At 40.0% G+C, this 25,151-nt stretch overlaps 1 protein-coding gene and 1 long non-coding RNA gene across 6 annotated transcripts in view; one reads left to right on the plus strand and one right to left on the minus strand.

Annotated features, from left to right (window-relative positions):
* Positions 1 to 819: 819 nt before the first annotated feature.
* Positions 820 to 5,799, minus strand: LOC140628010 (uncharacterized). The gene is made up of 2 exons (XR_012026466.1): positions 5,153 to 5,799; positions 820 to 1,027 (listed from the first exon to the last, which is right to left on the minus strand). It is a non-coding gene; the product is annotated as an uncharacterized lncRNA (long non-coding RNA).
* The window catches only part of FAM120C (family with sequence similarity 120 member C), a 162,239-nt gene continuing 142,144 nt past the window's right edge, over positions 5,057 to 25,151 (plus strand). For 2 of the 5 annotated variants that reach the window (XR_012026464.1, XR_012026465.1), the window contains exon 1: positions 5,057 to 5,886. Coding sequence is in view for 3 of the 5 variants with exons in the window: in XM_072816738.1 (XP_072672839.1) it covers positions 5,194 to 5,886 (693 nt within the window). In the remaining 2 variants the exon portion in view is untranslated. The remainder of the gene's footprint in view (positions 5,887 to 25,151) is intronic. The other 3 variants (XM_072816738.1, XM_072816737.1, XM_072816736.1) reach the window with 3 other exon arrangements.

The following is a 25,151-nucleotide window of genomic DNA, read 5'->3' on the forward strand; positions in this document are numbered from 1 at the left end:
CCCTACAACCAGTATCGTTACATACACATATTAATGTAATTAGGGTTGAGAACCACTGTCCTTGTTTACTAATCAAATGACTTCCCTGCTTGCTACTAGCCAGTTGCTGGTTCAAGAAAAACAAGAAATATGGCAGCCTCATTAGACCTTCTAATGAACTATTTCCTATAACCATATGAGCTTATAGCCTCTCATACAGGCCCCAAGGTTCTGGGCAATAGAGAAAGCTAAGTGGGCCCCTTGCAGAAACTGAACAGCTTGTTGCTACTTGAGTGGAAGATACCAGAAGATTGAGTCCAATGTGAACTCTCCATACCAACTTCTTATGCTTCTTTCCACCTTTCCTGATAAGAATGAACATTAATTAGGTATGTACTGTGCCAGTTACTAAGCTAAGCACTCTACATCATTTAACCTCCACAAGCTTCTGAGGTAAGTATCATTACTATTTCCCTTCTAAGCTCCTCAACTGTCGAAAACTGCTTTCTCCCAGTGTCCAGCTTTATTCCTGGCATGTAGCAGGTACCAAATCTGTAGAATGAATTAATAAGTTCTTATTTCACAGATACAGTAAGGGATCAAGAGGCTAAGTAACTTGTTAGATAGCTAATAAGGAGTTGAACTAGTATTGGAATCCAGATCTTGGCTCCAAAGCATGCACTTTAACTACTATTCTGTGACATCTACTATCCCCTTCTGCTCTCAGGGCTTTGACCTATGTTATCTCTACCCTCTCTGGTCTATCCAGCATGAAGTTTCTCCTGTATTAGGTATGTTAAGACTCTTGTGTCCAAGTAATAGAAATCAATTTGAACAAGCTTAAGCAAAAAGAATTTATTATAAAGATGGTGGTGTCTCACAAAATCCAGGGATAATGCAAATGGGCTTTAGGAACAAATACATCAGGTGCTTGAATGCAGCCAGGATTTTTCATCTCTTCACCAACCAGCTCAATCCCAAATTCTCTGTGAAGGTACATAAAGAATGCTTCCTGCTGCAACCATGAGGATAAAGTAGAGAAAGGGTGCTGGGAAGACAAAACAATAGATGTTTACCTGTACTCCTCCTCTTAAACTGCCCATAAACACATGCCACTTTCCCCACATCTACAATTCCAAAAACGCAAATACCTAACAATCCACGGCCAACTACAAGTCACATGCCCCTTCCTCTACTTCAGCGACAGTCTAAATGTGGCTCCTCTTGATCCTGCAACCTTTTGTAAACTTAACCACTACCAATAGATCTAATATGAGAAATAGATTAACCATGATCAAAATCCCCTTTTAGGAGAGGAGAGGGGCACACCATTATCAGCTACCAAGTCCAAATATGCACCATTTCCACCTGGATAGGAATAAAAGTAAATTACAGGCATAGAAAAACTTATGGGAGTCAATTTACTGATGCACCTTCTCACTTAACCAGTCTACTTGGGCCGAGGGCATGTTCTAGAAGAGAAGTGATTCTCAAATTTGAGAGTGCATTATAATAGTCACCTGAAGGTGAGACCTGCAAAAACTTTCTCAACACAAACAGTCCCTTCAAACACCTAGGTCAAGAGACTTGACCAAACTTTAGTATAGCTTCTAGAAGCCTAAGGCTAGTCCCTGAGATGACTCATTTCCCATTTGGAAAGCTCAGGGCTGTCAACAGAATTTATAGTTTGCTTTAGCCAACACTTAAAGATAGCCCCCTGACCTCCCATTTTTAGAGCATTTACTAAAAAAGGCTTACACCTGTGAGCTCTTCCCCTCCGTCCCCTCTTACAACTCAGAAAGATCTTTCTTAAGGACCTGAGAGCCATTCCTTTGAAATGTAATCATCAGGAAGGTTAGGCCTCTATTTCCCAGTCTCTGTAGGACAGCACCCTAATTTCCGTAAGTGCCAGCTAGCAGACCTAGCTGGCCTAATCGCTTTTACACTCTTGCCCACTCTTTGTAATTTTTCACTACCCTGACTCTACTTGAGCCCCTGCACCCTCCTTCATCCTCCCTCATCCTTCCTTTAAAATACCCAGTCACCTCTGCACAAGTGGGAACAGAGCCCAGCTTTTTCCCCAACTGACAGTAGTTACTGAATAAAATGTTTTCACTGCTTTTATTTCAAGATTTTAAAAAAAAATTCTAGTGACCATGGTAAAATTGGTTTCAGGAGTAGAATTTAGTGATTCATCACTTATATATAACACCCAGTGCTCATCACAAGTGCCCTCATCACCCAGTTTTCACTGCTTTAACTAATGTCAGGTTTTGTTTATCTTTGACATTACTTAAAAACACAGATTGCTGGCCCCACTCACAGAGTTTGATTCTGGAGGTCTGAGGTGAAGCCTGAGAATTCCTAACAGTTTGTAGGTGATGCTGATGTGCAGGTCCAGGGACCATCCTTTGAAAATCACCATTTTGACTCATGGTCTCTATTCACTAGATATGATTTTCTAGTGATACAACTTCCTCAAAACCTCACTTGACTGCCTGTGGATTTCATTTGAGGGGACTCAGAATGCTAATAACAAGTCCAAGAACCTTGTCAAATTATAATCTTTGTTTTTTTTTTTAAATTATAATCTTTGAATCTTAAGATCTACTAAAGGGAATAACCTGGCTCAGCCTGTTGCAGCTTCTCTTAGTACTCTACTGAATGACTTGGCTTATTCTCCCTGGCATTCTACTCAAGCTATACCCAAGTTCAGAGGTTGGGTAGATAATAATAGGCTGAGTTCAAGGCTATGAAGTGTGTGTGTGTGTCTTTTAAAATATTTATGAGAGAGAGATAAGCAGACTCCACCTGAGTGCGGAGCCTGACGTGGGGCTTGATCCCAGAACCCTGAGATCACAAACTGAGCCAAAACTTAACTGACTGAGCCACCCAGGTGCCCTGCCTCTCTTTTCCGATCTGCTTTGGGCATGTTATACCTATTCTCTCTTCTTTGCATTTCAGCTGAATGTATTTACAGAGGAAAATATCATCACATTTGGGGATCTGGAGGACAAGGAATCTATGGAGGTTTAGACAGATAACCACATTCCAATTACCTAGATGCCAATTTCCTAATCAGTGAACATTTGAAATGAGAAAGTTCTGCTTTAAGTTAGCAAAGCCCATGAACATCTGACACTCAGCAATTGAAGATCTCTTGATACAGGCAGAAGGGCTGCTCTGTTTAGAGTCCTGAGAGTAATAAGCAACTGCCTCACTGCCAAATAACACAAAATGCCAACTTCCCATTAACTGATGTGGGAGATCACTAATCTCTGCCAGTTCCATATTTTGGGATCTATAAATTGCCACACTCCATTTCTCCTATCAGTTTTTGAAGGGATTTTTTTTTCATCATAAGTAGTTTCTAATCCAATTCTGTCTTAAAAGTAATAATAGTAAGGATATGGGGTTGCCTCACAGAAACCAATGACCAAGAATGCTTCAGGAATGATACAGAACCTGGAACTTAAACACAAGACTATATCTCACTTCTGTGCTGAGAATCTGCATTTTTCTTCCCTTTCTATAGAGTACATTTTACTTCTTTCCCTCTGGTGGTGAAATTGCTGACAGCTTCCAAGTTTTATGTTTAGAGAAAAACTGATCTCTCTGGTCCAATTCCAACTTTCCAGGGAATGAGATTCTGATTGATCCAGCTTGGATTGTCTATCTTTGACCCATTCAGTTATGGTTATATGAACTAGAAAACCTCTATTCTTTCCATCTTTCATCCCTTTGAGCCACTGCTCTCTCCTTTTACTAAGAGTTACCTATGTGCACTGCTTCACCATCTATTCTTTGCCAGTATGGCTTGTTCTATCTGCACTATTCTTTCATGATAAATTCCTTTATGGAGCTTGAAGCATTTTCAGCTTTTGCATCCTGATAGACTGTTCTCAGACTTTCATTTATCTGGACTACTCTTGGGTTCTGCACTTTTATATTCTAACTTGGCCTACCATTATCTCCCATCTTTCATTATGTTCCAAGCCAGGTCTGGCTACACTACTCCCTATTACAAACAGATCTTCTATTTTGTTGTCCTCCTGCTAAAAGAGTGGGCCCTAAAAGCCAGTCAGAAGACTGATGCTACATCAGAATCAACTAAAAAGCATGCTGAAAGTCTATTTTTCAAAAGATTATGATTCTGTACGTCTGGAATTGTAGCCCTTGCAGTTATTCTGCAAGAGCTCCCAGATTCACAATGAGGTTTGGAAACAAAGGTCCAAACTAAAAGACACTGTAGCTCTGTGACTACCTTGCAGTTTAATTTGTGTTGGTGCTTATTTCCCAGACCAAAGACGTTCTGGAAAAAAAAAAGTGATAATTTCACTTTGTCTCTGCATTGCCTTGGGCAAATAAGTAACGTCAACTTCACTACTCATAAACTGGGGCCAACAACTCTTCGAAGAATTACGGTAGTTAAAAGTTAAGTAGAGTACTACAGAAATGTTGGTTACCACTTTTACGTTTCATGTGTGTCCCATCTCATTCATTAAAAGATACGCATATTATACCACCCCCCCCCCGGAAAATGCTCCCTCCTCAGGAATTTTAGCGTTGTTTAGCTGAACTCAATTAATCCACTCTACTTCCTTTCCCATGGTGCATCACTTCTTCCCCCAAACTCCTTTTCCTGGGAAAGGCGGTAAACAGCCTGAAGCAATTCGGCGGATGCAGGGAGTTGGGATTGCAAATCCTAAACACGTTTCACGCCCCGTCACCTCGAGTCCTGTGAGCGCAAGGGCAGAAAGGGTTGGTAATCTTGTTCCTCGACTGCATCCTGAGGCCATAAAGAAGACTACAACTCCCAGGATGCCCCCTCCGCCCCGCCCCACTATCCCTCCCCCAAGCTAGAAAGCGTGTACCATAGAGAAGACGAGGCAACATGGCTCCCGGAGGTGGAAGGAAGAGGCTTCACCCCTTTTGAAGCGGTGAAGATCGGCCAGAGAGGGGGGAGAAAAAAAAAGAAGTCACTAGAGCCCGTCATCGCTTTTATCCTCCTAGCCTCTCCTGAGTCCGGTCGGCCTCACCCCTCCTCCCCACTCCGCCCTCGTCCTCTCGCTCGTTTCCCCCCTCCCCCTCAGGATTCCTTTTCCCACCCCCTCGCCCCCTGCGGAGTGCGCACGCGCCCGCCCCCAGCTTCGCGCCCAGATCGCCGCCTAACCTGCTCGCGCAGCCGCCGTCTCGTCTGCCCACCGACGAAGCATGGGCGTCCAGGGCTTCCAAGAGTTCCTGGAGAAGCGCTGTCCCGGGGCCGTGGTGCCCGTGGACCTCCTCAAACTCGCGCGCACGGTCTCGCGCCAGCAGCAACAGCACCAGCATCGTCAGCTGCCGCCTACGGCAGCGCTAGCACCCGGGGCTCCACGCGCCGCCAGAGGCTCCGCACCTCTGCAACCGCCGCTCCCGCCCGCTGCCTTGGGTGCCTACTCCGGGGGCGCGGGGCCGACTCGTCACCATCACCCCGCTCACCACTTCCACCACCAGGGCCAGGCGCACCCTGGGCTGCACCCGCCACCACCGCCGCTTCCCCCTCCGCTGCCTGGGGCCCGGGTGCTTGTGGACGCGGGCTCGGCGCTTCCGCGGCTTTATGGTGGCTACCAGACGGATTGGGTGTGTGGCGGCCAATGGAACGCCATGCTGGGCTACTTGTCAGCGCTGTGCCAGGCTTGTGCCTATCCCGGCGGCGACGGCCTGGAGCTGGTGGTCATGTTCCCCGGGGGCCTTGGAAAGGACCGGCTGGCCGAATGGGGCCGTCGGTGCCAGGCCGAGCGGCAGACAGCGCAACTGATCGTGGGACACGTGGGCAACAAGGGCACCCCTCCTCCACGGGCCTGGTTCCTGCCACCGGCCTGCCTGAGCCACTGCGTGAGGCTAGCACTCATCCGCTTCCGGGTCAAGGTGAGGGAGGGGCCGGATCTTAAATAATATGCCCACACCTATTCCCTCCCAGCTAAACACCTAACCACCCACCCACTAACCTGCTCCCCATCTACTCGCTCACCGACTTAGCAGCTAATCCACTTGCCTAACTATCCTTTATCATTCTATCCATCTACCCACCCTTTCATACCACCTCATACCAATTTGCCCACCAACACAACCACATCTCTACTCATGTCATCCCAATAACTCCCTTTACCTTCGTTTATCCAGTGGCCTATCCCAGGGTTTTAGCCGAATTTCTTTTGTCGCCCCATCTTTCTCCTGCTGTCTTCTGCCTTACGCTGAAATGGCTTTTTTCCAAATTTTACCAGTTGGTACCTCTGTATGTCTCCTTCCAACCTTGCAGCAAATCAAACATGTTAATCGAATACCTTTCTAGATCTTTCCCCACCATTTGACCCTGTCCGCTTTTTTTTTTTACTGCTGTATTCAGCCTTTTTTCACTTCAACATGCTATCTCCTCCTGCCTTAGCCTAAACAAATAAAAAACCCACTGATTCAGTCACTGTTCAACAAATATTAGACCACTGAGAGAGGGATTTAAAGGACATGTGAGACATGATTTCCTGCCCTTGGAAAATCAAGTATATAAACATGAAAGATTTATTTAATGGTTTAAGTGTATGTGATTATGCTTTTACGATACAGACTGTAAGTACAGTATCTGCTTTGTGTGTGTTGGGGGATATCTGTGGGCTAAATGGGTCAGGGGAGGGAGGCTTCCTTGAAGAACTGGATCTCTAGTTCTACAGGGTTGGGTTGGATTTGAATGAGTTACAGGTTTGGGAGGGCTGCTTTATGTGGGAGAAAGAAAATGAGCGGAAGCAAAAAGGAATATGCATGTCAGGCCCCATGGACAGTTAAGTCCAATCTCTGCATGTAGTTGGTCACTGCATATGGGGTCTGGGGAACAGCTGGGCAGCAGCATCTCCAGTTCTTGGCACCACTCCTATTGCTCTGTTGCTCTCCCATACTCTTAGGTTTCAAGTTCTTATGTGTGGGGAATACCAAGGCTTTTGAGAAGTAAAGGAGGTGGGCAGGAAGAAGAAAAAGTAGTACAGGGTTGGGTAGGACAAAACCTCAAACCCATTTTCCAACCAAGGCTCTTGGGTATGTGGTCACAATTAGAAGACAGGACAGGGAATTGTGAGCATCATAAAGAAATTGTCCTGGGTAGAGTAATGTGGAAGGAAAACTCATCTGAGAGACTATAAAGACCTGCAACAAGCTTGCAGTGGTCAGAGAGTTTGTGGCTACAAACTTCTGTCATGCTAGAACTCCTTGTACATATTCTTAAATCTGTGCCTGGGTTGGATACAACATCCAGTAAAGAGCCATCTCAAATATACAAAGTAAGAAAAAATAATATAGCAGGCATTCATTTGTTTTCCCTCAAGACTGAACATTTTTCAGTAGATTCTTCATTTATGACAGTTCTTTCCATTTTGTTTTCATTGCTACCACTCGAGCTTTAAGGACTTTTTAACTCAGTGGCATTATTAACCTGGTTGCTGGTGACAATGACTGATGGAATGCTTATTTTGTGCCAGGTGCTAATCTATGTGCTGTAACAACAAAATTTCTTTCATTTGATCCTCACAATAACCTGTGAAGCAGTATTATCCCTGTTATCCAAATGTGGAAACTGAGGCACAGGAGGTTTAGAAAGTTGCCCAAAGTCACCAAGCAATAAATGGCAGAGCTGAGGGATCCCTGGGTGGCGCAGCGGTTTGGCGCCTGCCTTTGGCCCAGGGCACGATCCTGGAGACCCGGGATCGAATCCCACGTCGGGCTCCCGGTGCATGGAGCCTGCTTCTCCCTCTGCCTATGTCTCTGCCTCTCTCTCTCTGTGACTATCATAAATAATAAATTAAAAAAAAATGGCAGAGCTGAGATTTTGAGGTTAATGCCCAGGCAGTCTGGCTCCAGAGCTCATGCTCTTAACAATGGTGCTCTAAGATGAATCTTTCTAAAGTGCCAATGTGATTAGATCATTCCCCCTACTCACCTAAAATCTTTCCTGGTTCTGGATAAAGACAGGTCTGGGTCATTAATTTATTTCATTTATTGCTTGCTGTAGACTAGGTACTATGCCTGTTGCCAGGGGTTAAGAGGTTAAAAAAAAAAAAGGAATCCTTATACTTAAGGAGGTCAGTTTAGTAAAAGACAAAACCAAGTTGCAGATATGATACTGTGAGCTAATTGCAAATGATGAAAAATATGGCCCTTACAGGGGGCATGGTTAATTCTGAGTGAGGGTTTAAAAGTTGGGAGAGGCTTCACGGTTTGGTGCTTAGCCATGAAGAGGGCTGGGAAGGATAGTTTGGGTAGTGGACAAAGGTGTGGAGACCTAAAATGGCCAGCCATGAGATCTGAATGGATTTTGATTGTAGGTTGGCAAGAGAGCTAAACACTAAGTGTGGATTTGTGGTTTCCAGACTTTTTGTTCATGCATCCCATCAATCAAAAGTTTTGAGAAGCAGCCTTAATATGGCCTACCAAAATTCTCTATCGCACATTATTTAATTTTTAAAATCCCAGCAGTTCATTCTAATAAGATAGATTAGATAAATGGATTGATAAGGCTAGTGAAAATGGAGGAATCTCACTGCAAAATTTCAACTTTGCCATATGTTTGAAGTTTTTCATAATAGGATATTGGGGAAAAATTCCCAAAAGTCCTCTTCAGTCCTGAGAACTACCATTTGGGGAATATATAAATCTTGTTCCCTATGCTAGATTGTAAACAAATTCTTTCATCTTTTCATATTCTCCATAATGTCTTGTATATTTTAGGTTTAGGATACATTCTCTTAGGAATTCTAAGAGAGTGGTTTATAAGAGTAACTTTTAAAAAGTGTGTAGTGTGGCTCTTAATCTAGTGGATTTAAAACTGGCTCCAAAGTCACATATAGTAAGGTATCTGTAGTTGTTACAATGAATGAAGTTCTCTTTTCTGGTTCTGGTTGGTGATTTTTGTTGTTGGAGTGATGGAGAACTTCCTTCCTGGTTTATAGTACAGACTTAAAAGTTATTGGTTAATAACTGATCATGGTTTGCCTTTATAGAGGAGTGTGTTCCACTGTCTTTAAGATAGCAGTTTTTCACTTGGATGATCTGTATGGGTCCCGTTTCTTTTGACTGAACTGCTAGTGCTTCAGAACAAAACTTACTACTGTATTTCTCCTCCCCTTGGTTTTATTCTTCAGCCTAGACCACAAAATGGGTCTTTATTCCTAATCTCATTTTCTTTTTTTTTTTTTCGTTTTTTTTTTAATTTTTTTTTTCAATTTTCATTTATTTATGATAGAGAGAGAGAGAGAGGCAGAGACATAGGCAGAGGGAGAAGCAGGCTCCATGCACCGGGATGCCCGATGTGGGATTCGATCCCAGGTCTTCAGGATCGCGCCCTGGGCCAAAGGCAGGCGCCAAACCGCTGCGCCACCCAGGGATCCCTAATCTCATTTTCATATCGATTTTTTTATTTATTTATGAGAGACAGAGAGACAGAGACAGAGAGAGGCAGAGGCAGAGACACAGGCAGAGGGAGGAGCAGGCTCCATCCACGCAGGCAGCCAAACATGGGATTCGATCCCAGGTCTCCAGGATCAGGCCCTGGGCTGAAGGCAGTGCTAAACCACTGAGCCACGGCCGCCCTCCTAATCTCATTTTCATTTGTAACAGAGAAAATAAAGGTGGAGTGATTAAATAAAAGATAAATTGCTGGGCTGTTTAGCTTTAGACAGTTTGAGACTTCCCATTAAACGAGTCAATGTATATTGTTGGCTTGAATTTTGTCATTTGTTTGGTTTCATTGGTATGTTCTGCAAACCTTTATAAGTGGTAATTGTCAATAGCAGGAAAATTAAGTAAACTGACAAATTGCTAGCCTGATCTCTTCCTAAGGGTCTCAAAAGTCGAGCAGCCAAAAGCAGTTTTAGAATGTAGTCTGGGAGATGACATGGGGGTGGCTCTGGGGATGACTGCTTTGTTTTAATGGTTAATATATATTAGAAAAAAAGAAAACACATCAAACGCACCTCTTCACAGTTAATTCTTTAGAATGGGACCAATTAAAGAAAAATTAGTTGGTTTAAAGAAAAGTATTAAGTTGCAGTACTTGGATGTGGCAGAAATCATATTGGTGGTAGGTGAACAATCCAAGTTTTGAAAAGTCTGACCAAGAGCTGGTGTCTTTTTATGCTTTTGTATAGCATACGGTATAGCAATGGCTGCTATGGTTCTGGGTTATTTATTTATCCTCAGTCATAGACACATCCTGATGATACTTCTTAGGTCCCTAATGGTAGGAAAAATGATTTTTTTTAAGGTTTTTATTTATTCATGAGAGACACAGAGAGGGAGAAGCAGACTTCCTGCGGGGAGCCTGATGTGGGACTCGATCCCAGGACCCCGGGATCATGACCTGAGCCAAAGGCAGATGCTCAAGAGCTGAGCCACCCAGATGCCCCAGAAAAATGCTTCTAATAATAATAATAATTAATAATAATATTATTAGTAATAATTATTACTACTTCTTGAGTTCCAAGTTGTACATAAAGTGCTTTTTATATATCTCATTTATTCCTCACAAGCTTGCAAGAATGCACAGTATTCTTCCCCATTTAACAGTTGAATAACTGAGGTACAAAGAGGTGGGATGATATTTTTGGTCTGTACAGTATTACATGCTGGGTAAAAATCCTTGTTCTGAGTCTGTGTTGCTCATAGTCCCTTTCCACATTTCTACCACACTATTTCCTTCTTTTTGTATATTCCTGCGTAAGATTGTACACTTTTATTGGCCAGATAATATGCATAAATACAAGAAGAAAAACAATAATAAGTCAACTTGTTGAGCACTTAGTTTGTTCCAGCATTGCTAAATGTACATTACTACCAATGTAAAGCACATGTGTAAGCTAAGTGCCAAATGAGTAAGTCATACCAATCTCTTTTTTTGCATTTTCAGTCTCTCCCTCTGGTTTCTTGCACTTACAACATAAACAAATAACCTTTAAACAACAAAAACTTTGCCTTTACTTTGTTATTCCCTTAAGTCATGATCCTTATCCCATTCTTCCCTTTTAGCCATTAATCATGAACAAAGAAGACTATTAATTCCCATTCCCTAGCCTGTTGTCACTTGATATCTGAGGTCACCATTCTCAAGCTGCCACATCCATTTCCACTCTTACCCTTTCTTGGTCCTCTTTGAAATAATTAACACTATTGAGCCATGCATTCCTTGAATTGCCTTCCTTGGATTTCATAATGCTACTCACTTCTGATTCTCTTTGTAATTCTCTATTTCTTTCTCCTTTCCTAAGTTACTCTTCTCTGCCTGCTTCCTTAAGCTTTGGTTCTCTCAAAGCTTCTGTCCTAGTCATTTTATTCTATATTCACTTCCTGAGCAATCTTACCATTATTATGGCATTAAATATTAACTATATTCTGATGATTCCTATAGCTCTTTCCCTACCCTCAACCTGTCTCGAGCTTTTTTTTAAGATTTTATTTATTTATTCATGAGAGAGACACAGAGAGAGAGAGAGAGAGAGGCAGAGAGAGAGAGAGAGGCAGAGACACAGGCAGAGGGAGAAGCAGGCTCCATGCAGGGAGCCGGATGTGGGACTCTATCCTGGGTCTCCAGGATCACGCACTGGGTGGAAGGCAGGCGCTAAACTGCTGAACCACCCGGCCTGCCCTCTCATGAGCTTTTGACATATCTTTTCAGTTCTACTACTAATGTCTTATAGGTCACTTAACCTTAATAATATTCAAGATGTAACTCATTATCTTCTCCCAAAACTTGTTCTATTTCCAGTATTCACTTTTTCTTTGAACATTGTCTTTTATCTATTTCAAGCCAGAGATACTGGAGTCCTTAATTCTTCACTCTCCTGTCATATCCACTGTCATATCCACTTGGTTACCTAGTCCTCTCACTTCTACCTCAAAAATGTCTTCTGAGTTCAGCTATTCCCACCCCCATTGCCTTAGTTCAAGCTGCCATCATTTCTTATGTTAACCATGAAAATAGCTTCACTTTTCCCTTTACCACTTCTGGGCTGTAATCCATCTTACACATTGCCATCCGGGATACCATCCTAAAGACCAAAGCTGACTTCATTGTGTGCCCAAACATACCGACTGGCTACTTTCTGCCTACCCTCCCAAGACCAGACTTTTCAGCATTGCAGTTGCCTTTTACAGTCTGATCCCAAACTCTCCAGGGTTACTTGGTGCTTACTCTGCCCACACCTGTTCCAACCATTGGTATGTCTCAACCATCCTGAATTTTTAGTTCCCTAGGCTTACAGAGTATTCTCATCTAGTGCTTTGCCTATGTTACTCTCACTCTTGGCATAGCAAATTACTACATGTTGCTCAAAAGTTATCACTATGAATCTTTTCCAGCCAGCCTGAATGATGTGCTACTCAAATGCTCTTTAATTACCTCTCATTTATTCTCTTTCATAGTATTTTCGTATCACTTCATTTTAGTTCTCTTTATTTCCCATGCTGTACATTACATCTTAAGAAGTTATTTATTTTATAAGATGAAGTTTGTGTATAATCCTCTTTTAATTGAATTCCAAGAGCGCAGGGATTTGCTTCTAGGGCTTGACACATTGTATACAATTATGGTTGTTGGGAGAGAGAGATTGGTTGATTGACTAACTGGGGAGCTTTAAAGGTCAGATAAGGAAGAGTTTAGAGCCTGTGTTTTATAATGTTATATATTAATTCCATGTAAATCAACTTAAATTCCAAATGGAATTTCAGAGCTGTTAAGTAAGTTTGGTAGCTGCCTAGCAATGTATTTATAGAATAAATCCCCTCTTGGTTGTGGTAATAATAGCTACCACATGGGCTGAGTATCTTACATAGATTCATTATGCCATTTAATCCTCATAGCTATCCTCAGGATATGTATTAATCTCCATTTTTTATGGCTAAAATAAAAACAGACTCAGCATAGCCACTGGCCTGAGGTTGCACTGCTAGAATATGGTTGAGCCAAGATACAAACCTAAATATATTTGACACCAAAATCCTTTATCTTTAGCATATTATAAAACAATATAGTTGCATTTTAAACTTTTTCCAGAACATTTTTCTTATAATTAGTGTAGCATAATGGCTAAGATCTTGGAGCCAGATTGCCTGGGTTTAAATCCTTGTTCTCCTACCTACTAGCTATGTAAACAGGCAAGTTAACCTATCTGTGCCTCAGTTTCTTTATCTGGAAGATGAGGGTAGTAATTATACCTGCATCACACACTTTGTTGTGAGCCTTAAATGATTTAATGCAAGTGCTTAAAATATTACATGGCACATAGTAAGTGCTGCATAAATGCCAGCAACTATTACTTTGAACAAAATATCTTGTATGCCAAGTAGGTTGAACATAGATCATTTCACTCTCATGCTTTAAGATTAATATGGCGTGGCATACAGGGTCTTCATGATCTGCCTGCTATTCTTTGGCCTCATTTCATGTTTGTCTTAGTGAATGATTTTCAATTCAAGTAACATTTTTTGAGCATCTCCTTTTGCCAGACCCTATATACTAAGTACTATGAACAGTGGAATTCATTCATTCAATAAATATTTATTGGGCTCCTACTGTATGCCAGACACAATTCAAGATTGTGAAGATAAAGTAGTGAACAAAACAGATTTCTGATCTTATGAACTTTATATTCTAGTGGGGAGAACGGACAATAAACAAGATAAAAAGACAAAACTATGTAGTGTTTTAGATGGTATATAAGTGTTATCGAGGAAAATGAAGCAGTTGATAAGGGAGTGTTAATGTCAGGGGGATACTCTCTCTCCAGGACCTTGTTGTCTGATAGGGGAGACAAGTACAAAAATACAGTAAGAGCCCTGAGGATCATTTTTCTAACCCTTGTCAGAAGCCTAAGGACATGGTCAGTGGAAGTAGCAGAACTAGGATTTGCATACCAGACACCAAAACCTTGCCCTTTTACCTATACTGTGAAGGAAATTGCAAAGGTAATGGCCAGGATAGCAAACTGGCAGCCCATAAGCCCACACATTTTTAAAAAAGAACTTCATTGATTTTCTACTGACCAGGAGCGTTTATCAGAGTCTGACATCAGACAGCAGATTTGGACTGAATATTAAGGCATCATCTAGTTGAATGATTTTTCACTTCCCTCTATTGCTTAACTTGCATTATATGAATGTATTTTTTCTTTGAAAAATATGAATTTGTTGCCAGCATTTTAAAAATTGTGAAATATTACCAAAAAGTCTGACTTTCCAACCACTTGTGAAATATTAGATCCTTTGGCAATACTGCCCCCTTTTGCTGAGCCACATGGGCTTCATTTATTGAATCTCTACCATTCCGTGATGTCTCCCTGACACAGTGACCAAGTGCCTCTTGCCATTCGTGATAGCCGTCTTCTAACAATGGCTCCCAATGATCCCTGCCTTCGGTATTCACACTCTTGTGTAATCTCCCCCCATCCCTTGTCTGTGGGCTGGACGTAGTTACTTGTTTCTAATGAACAGACTATAACAAAGTGATCAGATGTCACTTTCAAGATTAGATTATAAAAAACTGTGACTTCCATCTTGTTTGCACTCTTTCTCTGGTTCTTCTTGCTTGATCACTCTGATGAAACAAGCTGCCATGTTGTGAGCTGCCCTCTGGAGAGGCCCACCTGACAAACTGAGGGCAGCTTCCAACTAACAGCCAGTGAGGAACCGAGGCCCTTCAACCCAACAACCCACAAGGAACAGAATCCTGCCAACAGCCAAAAGAGTGAGCTTGGAAGTGGATCCTACTCCACTTGAGCCTTGAGATGACTGTAGCCCTGGCTAATACCCAGATTGCAGCCTGAGCCAGAGGACCCAGTTAAGCCATGCCCAAAAATATTATGAGATAATTAAATGTTTTTTTAAGCCACTGTTTTTGGGGTAATTTGTTATATAGAAGTAGAAATTGAAAACACCATTGATTGTTGTACTTTTTTGTAGTAGTTTTGATAAGCATGAACTATTTCTTGTACTCACATCTATGAAAAGTGACAAAAAATTATACAAGAAGGTCACATATTTTAAAAATTATAATTTTTAATTCAATGACAAGGGGTTTTTGTGCTGTAGTGAAAAGAGCAAATGAGTTGAAGTCTAAAGACTTGGATTCAGGTCAGTAGTTGGATATTGGGTAATTTATTATTTCATTTTGAAGACCTTCATTTATAAAATGGACAAGGAAATAATACCATGTTTCCCAGGACAGTCCAGAGAACTACTGTATATAATGTATGTGAAACATACTTTATATACATGTCTGTTAGTTTATATGAATTTCAGTCTCTCCTGTGTTTCCATAATACTCTTTACATACTTCCATTGGCTTATACTATAATATCTTGTGATTATCTGTTATATGCAAGTGACTTGATGGAAGGGACCATATTTTATTCATCTTTCCATCTCCTTAACACAGTATTTGGGCACATAGCAAGTGTGCAAAAAGCTTTGGTTGAAAGACTGAACAGTTGTTTTGTTAGATAACTAATGACATTTTTGAAACACTAAGATATACTTAAAATTCTTAACCAAGATCTTTCATCTTTGGAAAACTTCCTCTTGCCAGTTCACACATAGGCAGGCATGTCTATAAAGAGGGCAGTTTCTACAGATAAGTCTTTATATAAGGTCAGTATGTAAGGCTTAAATTTGGTCTATTGAACAATTCTTAGCACAGCCAAGGCACCTGAACCAGAACTGTAAGAATAGACTAGTCCATCTTCTGGTTATTCTCATAGCACAAAGAATACACTTAAATCTACATACATTTTACGATGTAAGTAAGGCAAGAAGCAGTCATGAGGTTTGGGGCATTGTCATTTCTCTCTCCCTCTGTCTCTCAAATCAAAAAGCTGGCAATATCAACTGAAGTTCACATATTTAAAGGAAAGTTGGAGAGAGCGTATTTCTTGGTGAAAGTGATGAGTATTCCTCTATATCTAAATAAAATATGTATGTTGAAATACTGCAGTTTAAGACATCATTTTAAAATAAACCATTGTAAGAAATATGACCAGTATAAAAAAAAGGAGTGCTGAAACAAAAAACTTTTAAGAGGGCTTGGAATTTTAATAGGCTGTGTTTTGGAATACAGACAGAACAAACGATATTGTTATGAAATGCATTTATATAGTTAAAGAATTTGCCAGGGCTTGAAAGTCTTTCTTAGTTGGTGTTTAAGAAAAGAGTGTCTGTTGAGCACAGCAGAAATTATATCATAAGCATTTGTAAAGGTAGGAAATACTGTTCTCAGGTTGTTAAAGATTGGTGGCTGAACATTTTTGGGACAAATTGGGTCAAGAATTTATTTGTGAAGTTTTAGATTGCAGCTGGTTACAAGAGATCTAAACACTACCCAAATAACTATACACTTAGCTATGTGCCTAGCCAGTAGTTTTCAAAGTATGGTCTCTGACCAACAGTACTATATCACCTGGAAACTTGTTTGAAATGTAGATTGGGGGATCCCTGGGTGGCGCAGCAGTTTGGCGCCTGCCTTTGGCCCAGGGCGTGATCCTGGAGACCCAGGATCAAATCCCACATCGGGCTCCCTGCATGGAGCTGCTTCTCCCTCTGCCTATGTCTCTGCCTCTCTCTCTCTCTGTGTGACTATCATGAATAAATAAATAAAATCTTAAAAAAAAAGAAAGAAATGTAGATTGGGGGATCCCTGGGTGGCGCAGCGGTTTAGCGCCTGCCTTTGGCCCAGGGCGCGATCCTGGAGACCCGGGATCGAATCCCACGTCGGGTTCCCGGTGCATGGAGCCTGCTTCTCCCTCTTCCTGTGTCTCTGCCTCTCTCTCTCTCTGTGTGACTATCATAAATAAATAAAAATTAAAAAAAAGAAATGTAGATTGTCAGGCCCTAGTCCAGACCTACTGAGTCAGAAACTGGATATGGGACTTGTCAATATGTTTTGGCAAGCTCTCTAGCTGATTCTGATACACCCTAAAGTTTGAGAACAACTGCACCTAGATAAAATTCATGTGTTAAGTATTTTGGTGGAATCTAGTTTTTTTTGGACTTGGAGCCTGTGACATTCAGAAATACCTGGATTTTGTGCGTTGAGGAAAACTTTAAAATTTTTATAGATCGGTCAAAATCATGACTACAGATGGTGCTTCTGCAGTAATGTTAATCTTGGACTCAGAATACTTCAATTTGAAGCAGAAACACTTCATAAGGACTTAAAGATTTTCATCGTGTCACTTCTTAGGGATTTAGTTTTTGTGCAAAAATGTTCAAAATGAATCATGTCAGGAACTAGTGATTAACATTGTGGTTTACACCAAACACAGTTGAACACTTTGATTTATTAGATGCATGTTATATAAAACTATAGTTTCTATAGTTTGGCCTAGTTGAGGCATGGTATCAAAGACACTGAAAAAAAAAAAGAGGGAGGGGGGACTTATTTGGTGTCCAAAGGGCATTTGATGCACTAGCAAAGATTGAAATAAAGTTATTTGACCTGTTTGGTTGACATTGCAACTCATCCAAGCACTCTGAATAAAAGGAGGTTTATTCTAAAATAGCTTCACAAATGTATGGTTGTATTTGCTCATTCCTAGCAAAATTATGCCTTTGGGAAACTCATTTGGCAGGTGATAAACTGACTTACTTTCCTGTGCTGAAATTGAATTCCAAGAAATGAAAGTAATGGCCTGAACTACATCCCCAAAATTGTGAAATTGTCTGTTACATTCCGGGAAAGGCTCTCTGGTCTTTTATTTTATGAAAAGGAACTAATACTGTTCAGTTAGTCTTTCTCAATTAAGGTTTATGGCATGAAGGAGGAGCTACAGTGGAGATACTGAATTACTATGCTATGGTACTGAAAATGAAGCATGCTATTATTGGAACACCAGAATTCTACAAATATCTTGGGAGTTGTTACTATATATATATATATATATATATATATATATATACACACACACACACACACACACACACACACACACACACATACACACACCACTGTGCAAAATGTCTGTTAAGAAATGCCTAAATTTCTAAACAACTATTTTCCATTGTGAAATAGGATAAAATTATCATTCCCAATGAAAGGGCCAAAGGCTAAATTCTTTACTGAACATCCTAACCCAAAAATATAAGACCTAATATTGACTTCTTGGCACGTAAGAAACACCTCAGACTTCCTGTTCCAAGTTAAAGGGGAATAAATCACATACACAAATGTAATGATGAACTTTTTCTATTTTTGTGTTATTAATTTTTGAATTTTTAAAATGTAAACCCCAATATCTTGCATGTTTATATCATTAAGACCCACAGCATGGTTTAGTTTAAAAATTACATTTCTGGCAGTTGATTTTCTTAACCCAGCCCTTGAATGCATTTACAACCTTTGGTTCAAGGACTCTTAGAAATTTCTCACCGTCTTTGTCCTCTGCAGTTCCTGTCTTCCTTTCCTAGGTAACCCAAAGGCTACCTTAGACTCTTGTTCTTCTCTTATTCCTAAGGATACCTTGTATCAGGCTTTCTGATTTTTCAATCCTGAAAATTTGCTTTGGGCAGAAGAGGCATCTATACTGGTATCTACTTGTCTCAAATGATTTCCGATGACCTAGAGAGTAGTACATACTATAGACTTCATATCTACAAAATAAACAGGCTATAATTTATTTCATAACCACCTTTTCAGAGCCTGCATGTAAGTAATTTGTAAGTCTTACAATAAGGAATTCGCAAAATCTCCATTTTATAGATGGAGAAGCTAAGTGACTTCCCATGACTTACCCATCACTGGAGTTTAAACATATTTCCACTAGATAACTGAAATGCCTACTGTATCTTCTGATGATAAAGGTTATTCTCAAAGTAGAGTCTCTAGCCCCCTTATGAGCCACACCAGATTTTAAAAAATCTAATAGTAATTAGTAGCAGCCTAATAGTAATTAAGGTTACTAAAATTGGGTATTTGTAAATGAAAATTAGCACCTTTACTAATAACCTTTACTAAACACTGGATTGGTATTCTACCTCCATCCTGATGGAGATATTTAATGGCAAAGACTCTACAATGCATGTGTGTAGATCGTTGAGATTCCTACAGTCCGGAGAGAAGACCACTTTGTTGATGTTGGCTTGAATTGGCTATGATTTTTTTATTGCTGCTATTCTTACTTTTGGATTCTATATTATTCTTCAGATTCATCTTTATAGTTTGGTCTCTTAATAGTTGTTGGGCTACACAGTGTGTAGTGATGAAACGTTGTTTCAACAGTTTTGGTCTTCACCTTTTCAGTAGTTAGACTTCAAGGCACAAAGGGCTTGCACCTGAACTACAAACCATCTATATTTCTATTGCTAAAGCAGACTTATACATAATCCACTCCTCCCTTTGACTTTTCTTATAAAGTGATGCTTCCTTGTCATCTCTGATATCTTTTTGCTTTGGGAGTGAGAACAAATGGAGGAGGTAGACTACAGAGCTCTGCCACTAGTTTGGTGTATGTAACATGGTAGATGGGAGTGAGGCTAGTAATCCAAGAGAATTTGGGATGAGTTGGAGGAAGTATTGACGAGGTCAGAAAGTAGTGTTGCTTCTGGATTAAGCTCTTTCTATAGTCCAGGCAGGCTTCTAGGGAACCTAATGGATATAATATAATCACAGCAACTAACAGGCTCACAATCTAGTTAGTTATTCTTTATGGCCCCATGCTCTTTGTATTACTTTATGAATTGACCTGAAGTTAGTGAATGGTCAGTTTTCCAGTTGCCTTTATTTGATAAATAATATACTCAATGGAAAGAACATTATTTTGAAGATAGACCTAACTAGGTTCAAATTCAAGTTCTGCCATGTGGCTAGCTGTGTGATTTGAAGCAAACTATTTAAATTTTTCTATTAAAAAAGAAGGAAGTGATACCCATTTCACAGAGCTAGAAAGGTAAATGAAATACATCTTAAAATACTTAGCCCAGTGCCTATCATGAAGTATTAATCACTAGAATGTCAGCACCATGAGAATAGGAATTTGGGGCTCTTGGTCACTACTGTATTTCCACACTTAGATCAATGCCTGACATGTATCAGTGCCTGGTTCAGTAAATATTTGTTGAGAGTCAAAATGGCTCATTGGTTTCCTACTCTGCAATTATTTAGTGCACTGACAATCCAGCAGTAAGCAAAGTGGACCAAGAAATCTTGGCCCTCATGGAGATGGCATTCTAGTGATAAATACTTCTAGCTGTTTTTAGTAGCAGATATTCAATAAAATATTTCTGAAAGAGCCAAAATATAAAATAGGTAAGATGGAGAATATGAGCTCAGATTGAAGAGAAAGTAGGAGTACCTTTCCTGTCTGATTGTTTTGTCCAATTCTCCATCTACCCAAATACTTGTTTGGGAAGCACAATTTAAAAGCCACTGCTTTTGTCTATTGGTGATTGGAAATGAGACGTTAAACTTTCCTCAGAGAGCTGTTTTCCCCTGGGTTTTATAAATAAGTGTTGCTTCCTGTAGAAAGCATTGCCCTATTGACTGGTTAGGTGCCTTTCCTTTATGTTTCCATGGCACCCTGTGGTTATAACTTATGGTATATTAAGTGTCTTACTCTGTGCTTTCTGCATCCTGGCACTTAGAAGGCCCCTCAATTCATATTTGTTGTACTGAACAGTGAGATAGCAATTAAAAGCTGTAGGCAGTTAAGAATTTCACCTCTTACTTTGTTTGAGGCTCAAATGTGCTGCTTTTCCATTTAGTTGTTTGGGTATGTTGTTTAAGCTCACCTAAATAATTTTAGACTCCTGAAAAATTAGAAGGTAAACAACTGAACTGAATTGATTTGAGCCAGGGACTGGAAGTCATTCTGCTTACAGAGGATAGTAGTCATCATACATGGAAATGGGGCCGGGCTACTCAGATATTCTGAGGGGTCTTGTGGCTAGAAGGCTTCTTCCTTGCCCTGGTCAGGATTTCATTGCCATGCTGTGTGATCTGACTAGAGAGCACTGTTTTTTAAACTTGCCTCATTGTGACAATCAGTTGGTGTTCTTAAAAACAACCTAAGTGTCCATTGTTGGATGAATGAATAAAGAAAATATGGTATATACATACAATTAGAATAGTATTCAGCCTTAAAAAGGAAATCCTGACATTTAGGACAACATGGATGAACCTGGAGGACATTATGCTAAGTGAAATAAGCAAGACACAGAAGGAAAAATACTTCATGATCCCGCTTAATGAGGAATCTAAAATTGTCACTTAGAAGCAGAGAGTAGAATGGTGGTGGCCAAGAGCTATGAGGAGGAAATATTGGGGAAGTATTAGTCAAAGGGTACAAAGTTTTGGTTATACAAGACAAATGAGTCCTAGAGACCTGCACAGCATAGTTCCTGTGATTAACAATACTGTATCGTGTACTTACAACTTTGCTAGGAGAGTAGCTCTTATGTTAGGTTGCTTTTATTACAAAAAAATAAGAGGGCAGGAGGAAACTTTTGGAGGACATGGATATGTTTATGGCATAGACTGTGGTGATGATTCTTATCTCTAAATTAAAATTGTATACATGAATTATGTACAGCTTTTAGTAGGTCAGTGATACCTCAATAAATGGTTTAAGAAAATATATTCCCAGCCTACCCCTAGACCTACTCCTCAGAGGAGAGACCTGAAATAGGAGTAACTTCAAGGAATGGGGGATGACAGGACTACAGGCATACCTCATTCTATTGCCCTTTGCTTTATTGCATTTCACAGATACTGCATTTTTTACGAATTGGAGATTTCTGACAACCCTGCATCAAGTCTGTGGTGCCATTTTTCCAACAGCATTTATTCACTTCCTGTTTCTGCGTCACATTTTGGTAATTCTCATAATATTTCAGACTTTCTCATTAATATATATATTTTAAAGATTTTATTTATTTGTTCATGAGAGACACAGAGAGGCAGAGACATAGGCAGAGGGAGAAGCACACTTCCCACGGGGAGCTAGATGCTGAACTTAATCCCAGAATTCCCAGGATCACACCCTGAGCTAAAGGCAGAAACTCAACTGCTGAGCCACCCAGGTGATCCTCATTAATATATTTGTTATGGTGATTTGTAATCAAGAGATCTTTAAAAAAACACATTTTATTATGTATTCATGACAGAGAGAGAGAGAAAGGCCGAGGGAGAAGCAGGCTCTGTACAGGGAGCCCAACGCAGGACTCATCCCGGTTCTCCAGGATCACACCCCGGGCTGAAGGCGGTGCTAAACCACTGAGCCACCGGGACTGCCCAAGAGATCTTTGATGTTACTATAGTCCTTGTTTTGGGGTGCCACAAACCTCACCGATATAAAATGGCGAACTTAATAAATTTTGTTTGTGTTCTATTTCACTAGCCAGCCATTTAGCTTCCCTATTCCCCAAGACATAAGAATATTAAAATTAGACCAATTAATAGCCCTAGTATGGCCTCAGGTATTCAAATAAAAGGAAGAGGCACAGTCTCTCACTTTAAATTAGAGGCAAGAAATTATTAAACTTAGTAAGGCATATGGAAAGCTGAGATAGGCTGAAAGCTAGACTTCTTGTGCCCAAAAGATAACCATGTTGTGAATGCAAAGGAAACATTCTTGAAGGAAATTAAAAATGCTACTCTATTGAATACATGAACTATAAGTGAAACAGCCCTATCACTGATATAGAGAAAGTCTGAGTGATCTGGATCAAGCCAGCTACAACATTCCCTTAAACCAAAGCCTAATCCAGAGCAAGGCCCTAACTCTCCTTAATTCTAGGAAGCTGCAGAAGAAAAGTTTGAAGCTAGCAGAGGTTGGTTCATAACATTTAAGGAAAGAATCCATCTCTAGAACATAAAAGTGCATGATAAAGCAACAAGTGCTGATGTAGAAGCTGCAGCAAGTCATCAAGAATATCTAGGTAAGATAATTCATGACGGAGGCTGCACTAAACAGATTTCCCACGTACATGAAATGGCCTTCTATTGGAAAAAGATGCCATCTAGGACTTTCATAGCTAGAGAAGAGAAGTCAGTGCCTGGATTCACATCTTCAAAACAGGCTAACCCTTGTTAGGGGCAAATGCAGCTGGTAACTTTAAGGTGAAGCCAGTGCTTATTTACTGTTCTGAAAATCCTAGGGCCCTTAAGAATTATGCTAAATCGACTCTGCCTGTGCTCTATAAGTGGAAAAACAAAACCTAGATGACAGCACATCTGTTTACAACATGGTTTACTGAGTATTTTAAGCCCATAATTGAGACCTATTGCTCAGAAAAAGAATCTTTTCAAAATATGATTGTTCATTGACAGTACACCTGGTTACCTAAGAGCTCTGATACACATGAGATGAATGCTGTTTCCATGCTTCCTAACATAACACCCATTCTGCAGCCCATGAATCAAAGAGTAATTTCAATTTTCAAACCTTATTTAAGAAATTTTGTAAGGCTGTAGCTGCCATAGATAGTGATTCTTCTGATGGATCTGAGCAGAGTAAATTGAAAATCTTCTGGAAAGAATTGACTTCTAGATGCCATTAAGAGCATTCATGATTCATGGGAAGAAGTCAACATATCAACATTAATGAGAATTTAGAAGTTGATTCCAGTCCTCATGGATGACTTTGAGGTCTTCAAGACCAACAGAGGAAGTACTTTTACAGATGTGGTAGAAATAGCAAGAGAACTGAAATTGGAGGTAGAACCTTGAATTGCCATAATCTCATGATAAAATTAATGGGTGAGGAGTTCCCTTTTATGGATGGATAAGCAAAGAAAATAATTTCTTGAGATGGAATCTGCTTCTGGTGATGATGCTGTGAAGCTTGTTGGAATGACATTAAACAGTTTAGAATATTATATGAACTTAGTTGATAAACAGTGGCAGGATTTAAGGAATTGACTCCACTTTTGAAAGAAGTTTTACTGTGGGTAAAATGCTATCAAATGGCACCAGGTGCCACAGAGAAATCATTCCTGAAAGGAAGAATCAATCAATGTGGCAGACTTCTTTATTGTCTTAAGAAATTGCCACAGCCACCCCAGCTTCAGCATCCACCACCCTGTTCAGCCAGCAGCCATCAACATCGAGGCAAAACCCTGTACCACCAAAATGATTGACTTGCTGAAAGCTCAGATAATTGTTAGTGTTTTTTAGCAATAAAGTATTTTTAAACTAAGGGATGTACTTTTGCACATAATGCTATTGCACACTTAATAGACTACAGTATAGTACATAACTTTTATATACACTAGGAAACCAAAAGTTCATTTGCCTGCCTTATTGAGATACTTTATTGAAGTGCTCTGGAACTGAACCTATAATATCTGAGGCATGCCTATATTACTTTCCACCATACAGCTTTCTGTATTCTTTGATTTTTTTTTTACCTGGAGTATATTCTACTTTTATTCAGTTGTAATTTATCTTTTCAATTAAGTATTGCAATTCATATTATAAAAATTCAAAAGGTACAATAGGATATATGATAAAAGAAAATCTCCCTTCCACTCCTGTCCCTAGTTACTAGATTCCTTTCCCTAGAGTTGACCAATATTATCAGTTAGTTGTATATTATTCCAAAGTTATTATGCATATGAAACCAAATACTTATAACTATTTGTTACACAGACACACACACACCATAAATATACCTTTCAAAAAGTGGAAGTATACCATACATAATTTGTACATTGCTTTTTTATTTGCCACATCATGCTGATTTTTCCATGTGAGTATGTAAGAGTTTGGTCCTTGTTTTTTATGGTTCCACTCTATTCCATTGTATGTATATGTTATCATTTATATAACCAGTCCCTTATTGATGGGCAGGTAATTAGATTTTTTTCCAGTTTTCAGCTATTACAGTAATGCTACAATGAATACTTGTACAGTTGCAATGCTGTTGCTTATACTTACGCATTTGTGTTGTTCCAAGTGCTTTACGTATCTAAAAGATGAATCCATAGAAGCAAAATTACTGAGTCAAAAGGTATGTGTATTTGTAGTTTTGACAGATCTTGCCAAATTTTTCTCCCTAGAGATTGTATGATTTTCATGCCTACTTTCAATATTTGTATGTGCCTGTTTCCTTTACCAGTATAACATTTGGTGATGTTATAGTTGAAATACCATCTTTCAGTAGTGTTTCAGTTTT

This window comes from Canis lupus, chromosome X (assembly GCF_048164855.1).
Source record: "Canis lupus baileyi chromosome X, mCanLup2.hap1, whole genome shotgun sequence".
Lineage (NCBI taxonomy): Eukaryota > Metazoa > Chordata > Mammalia > Carnivora > Canidae > Canis > Canis lupus.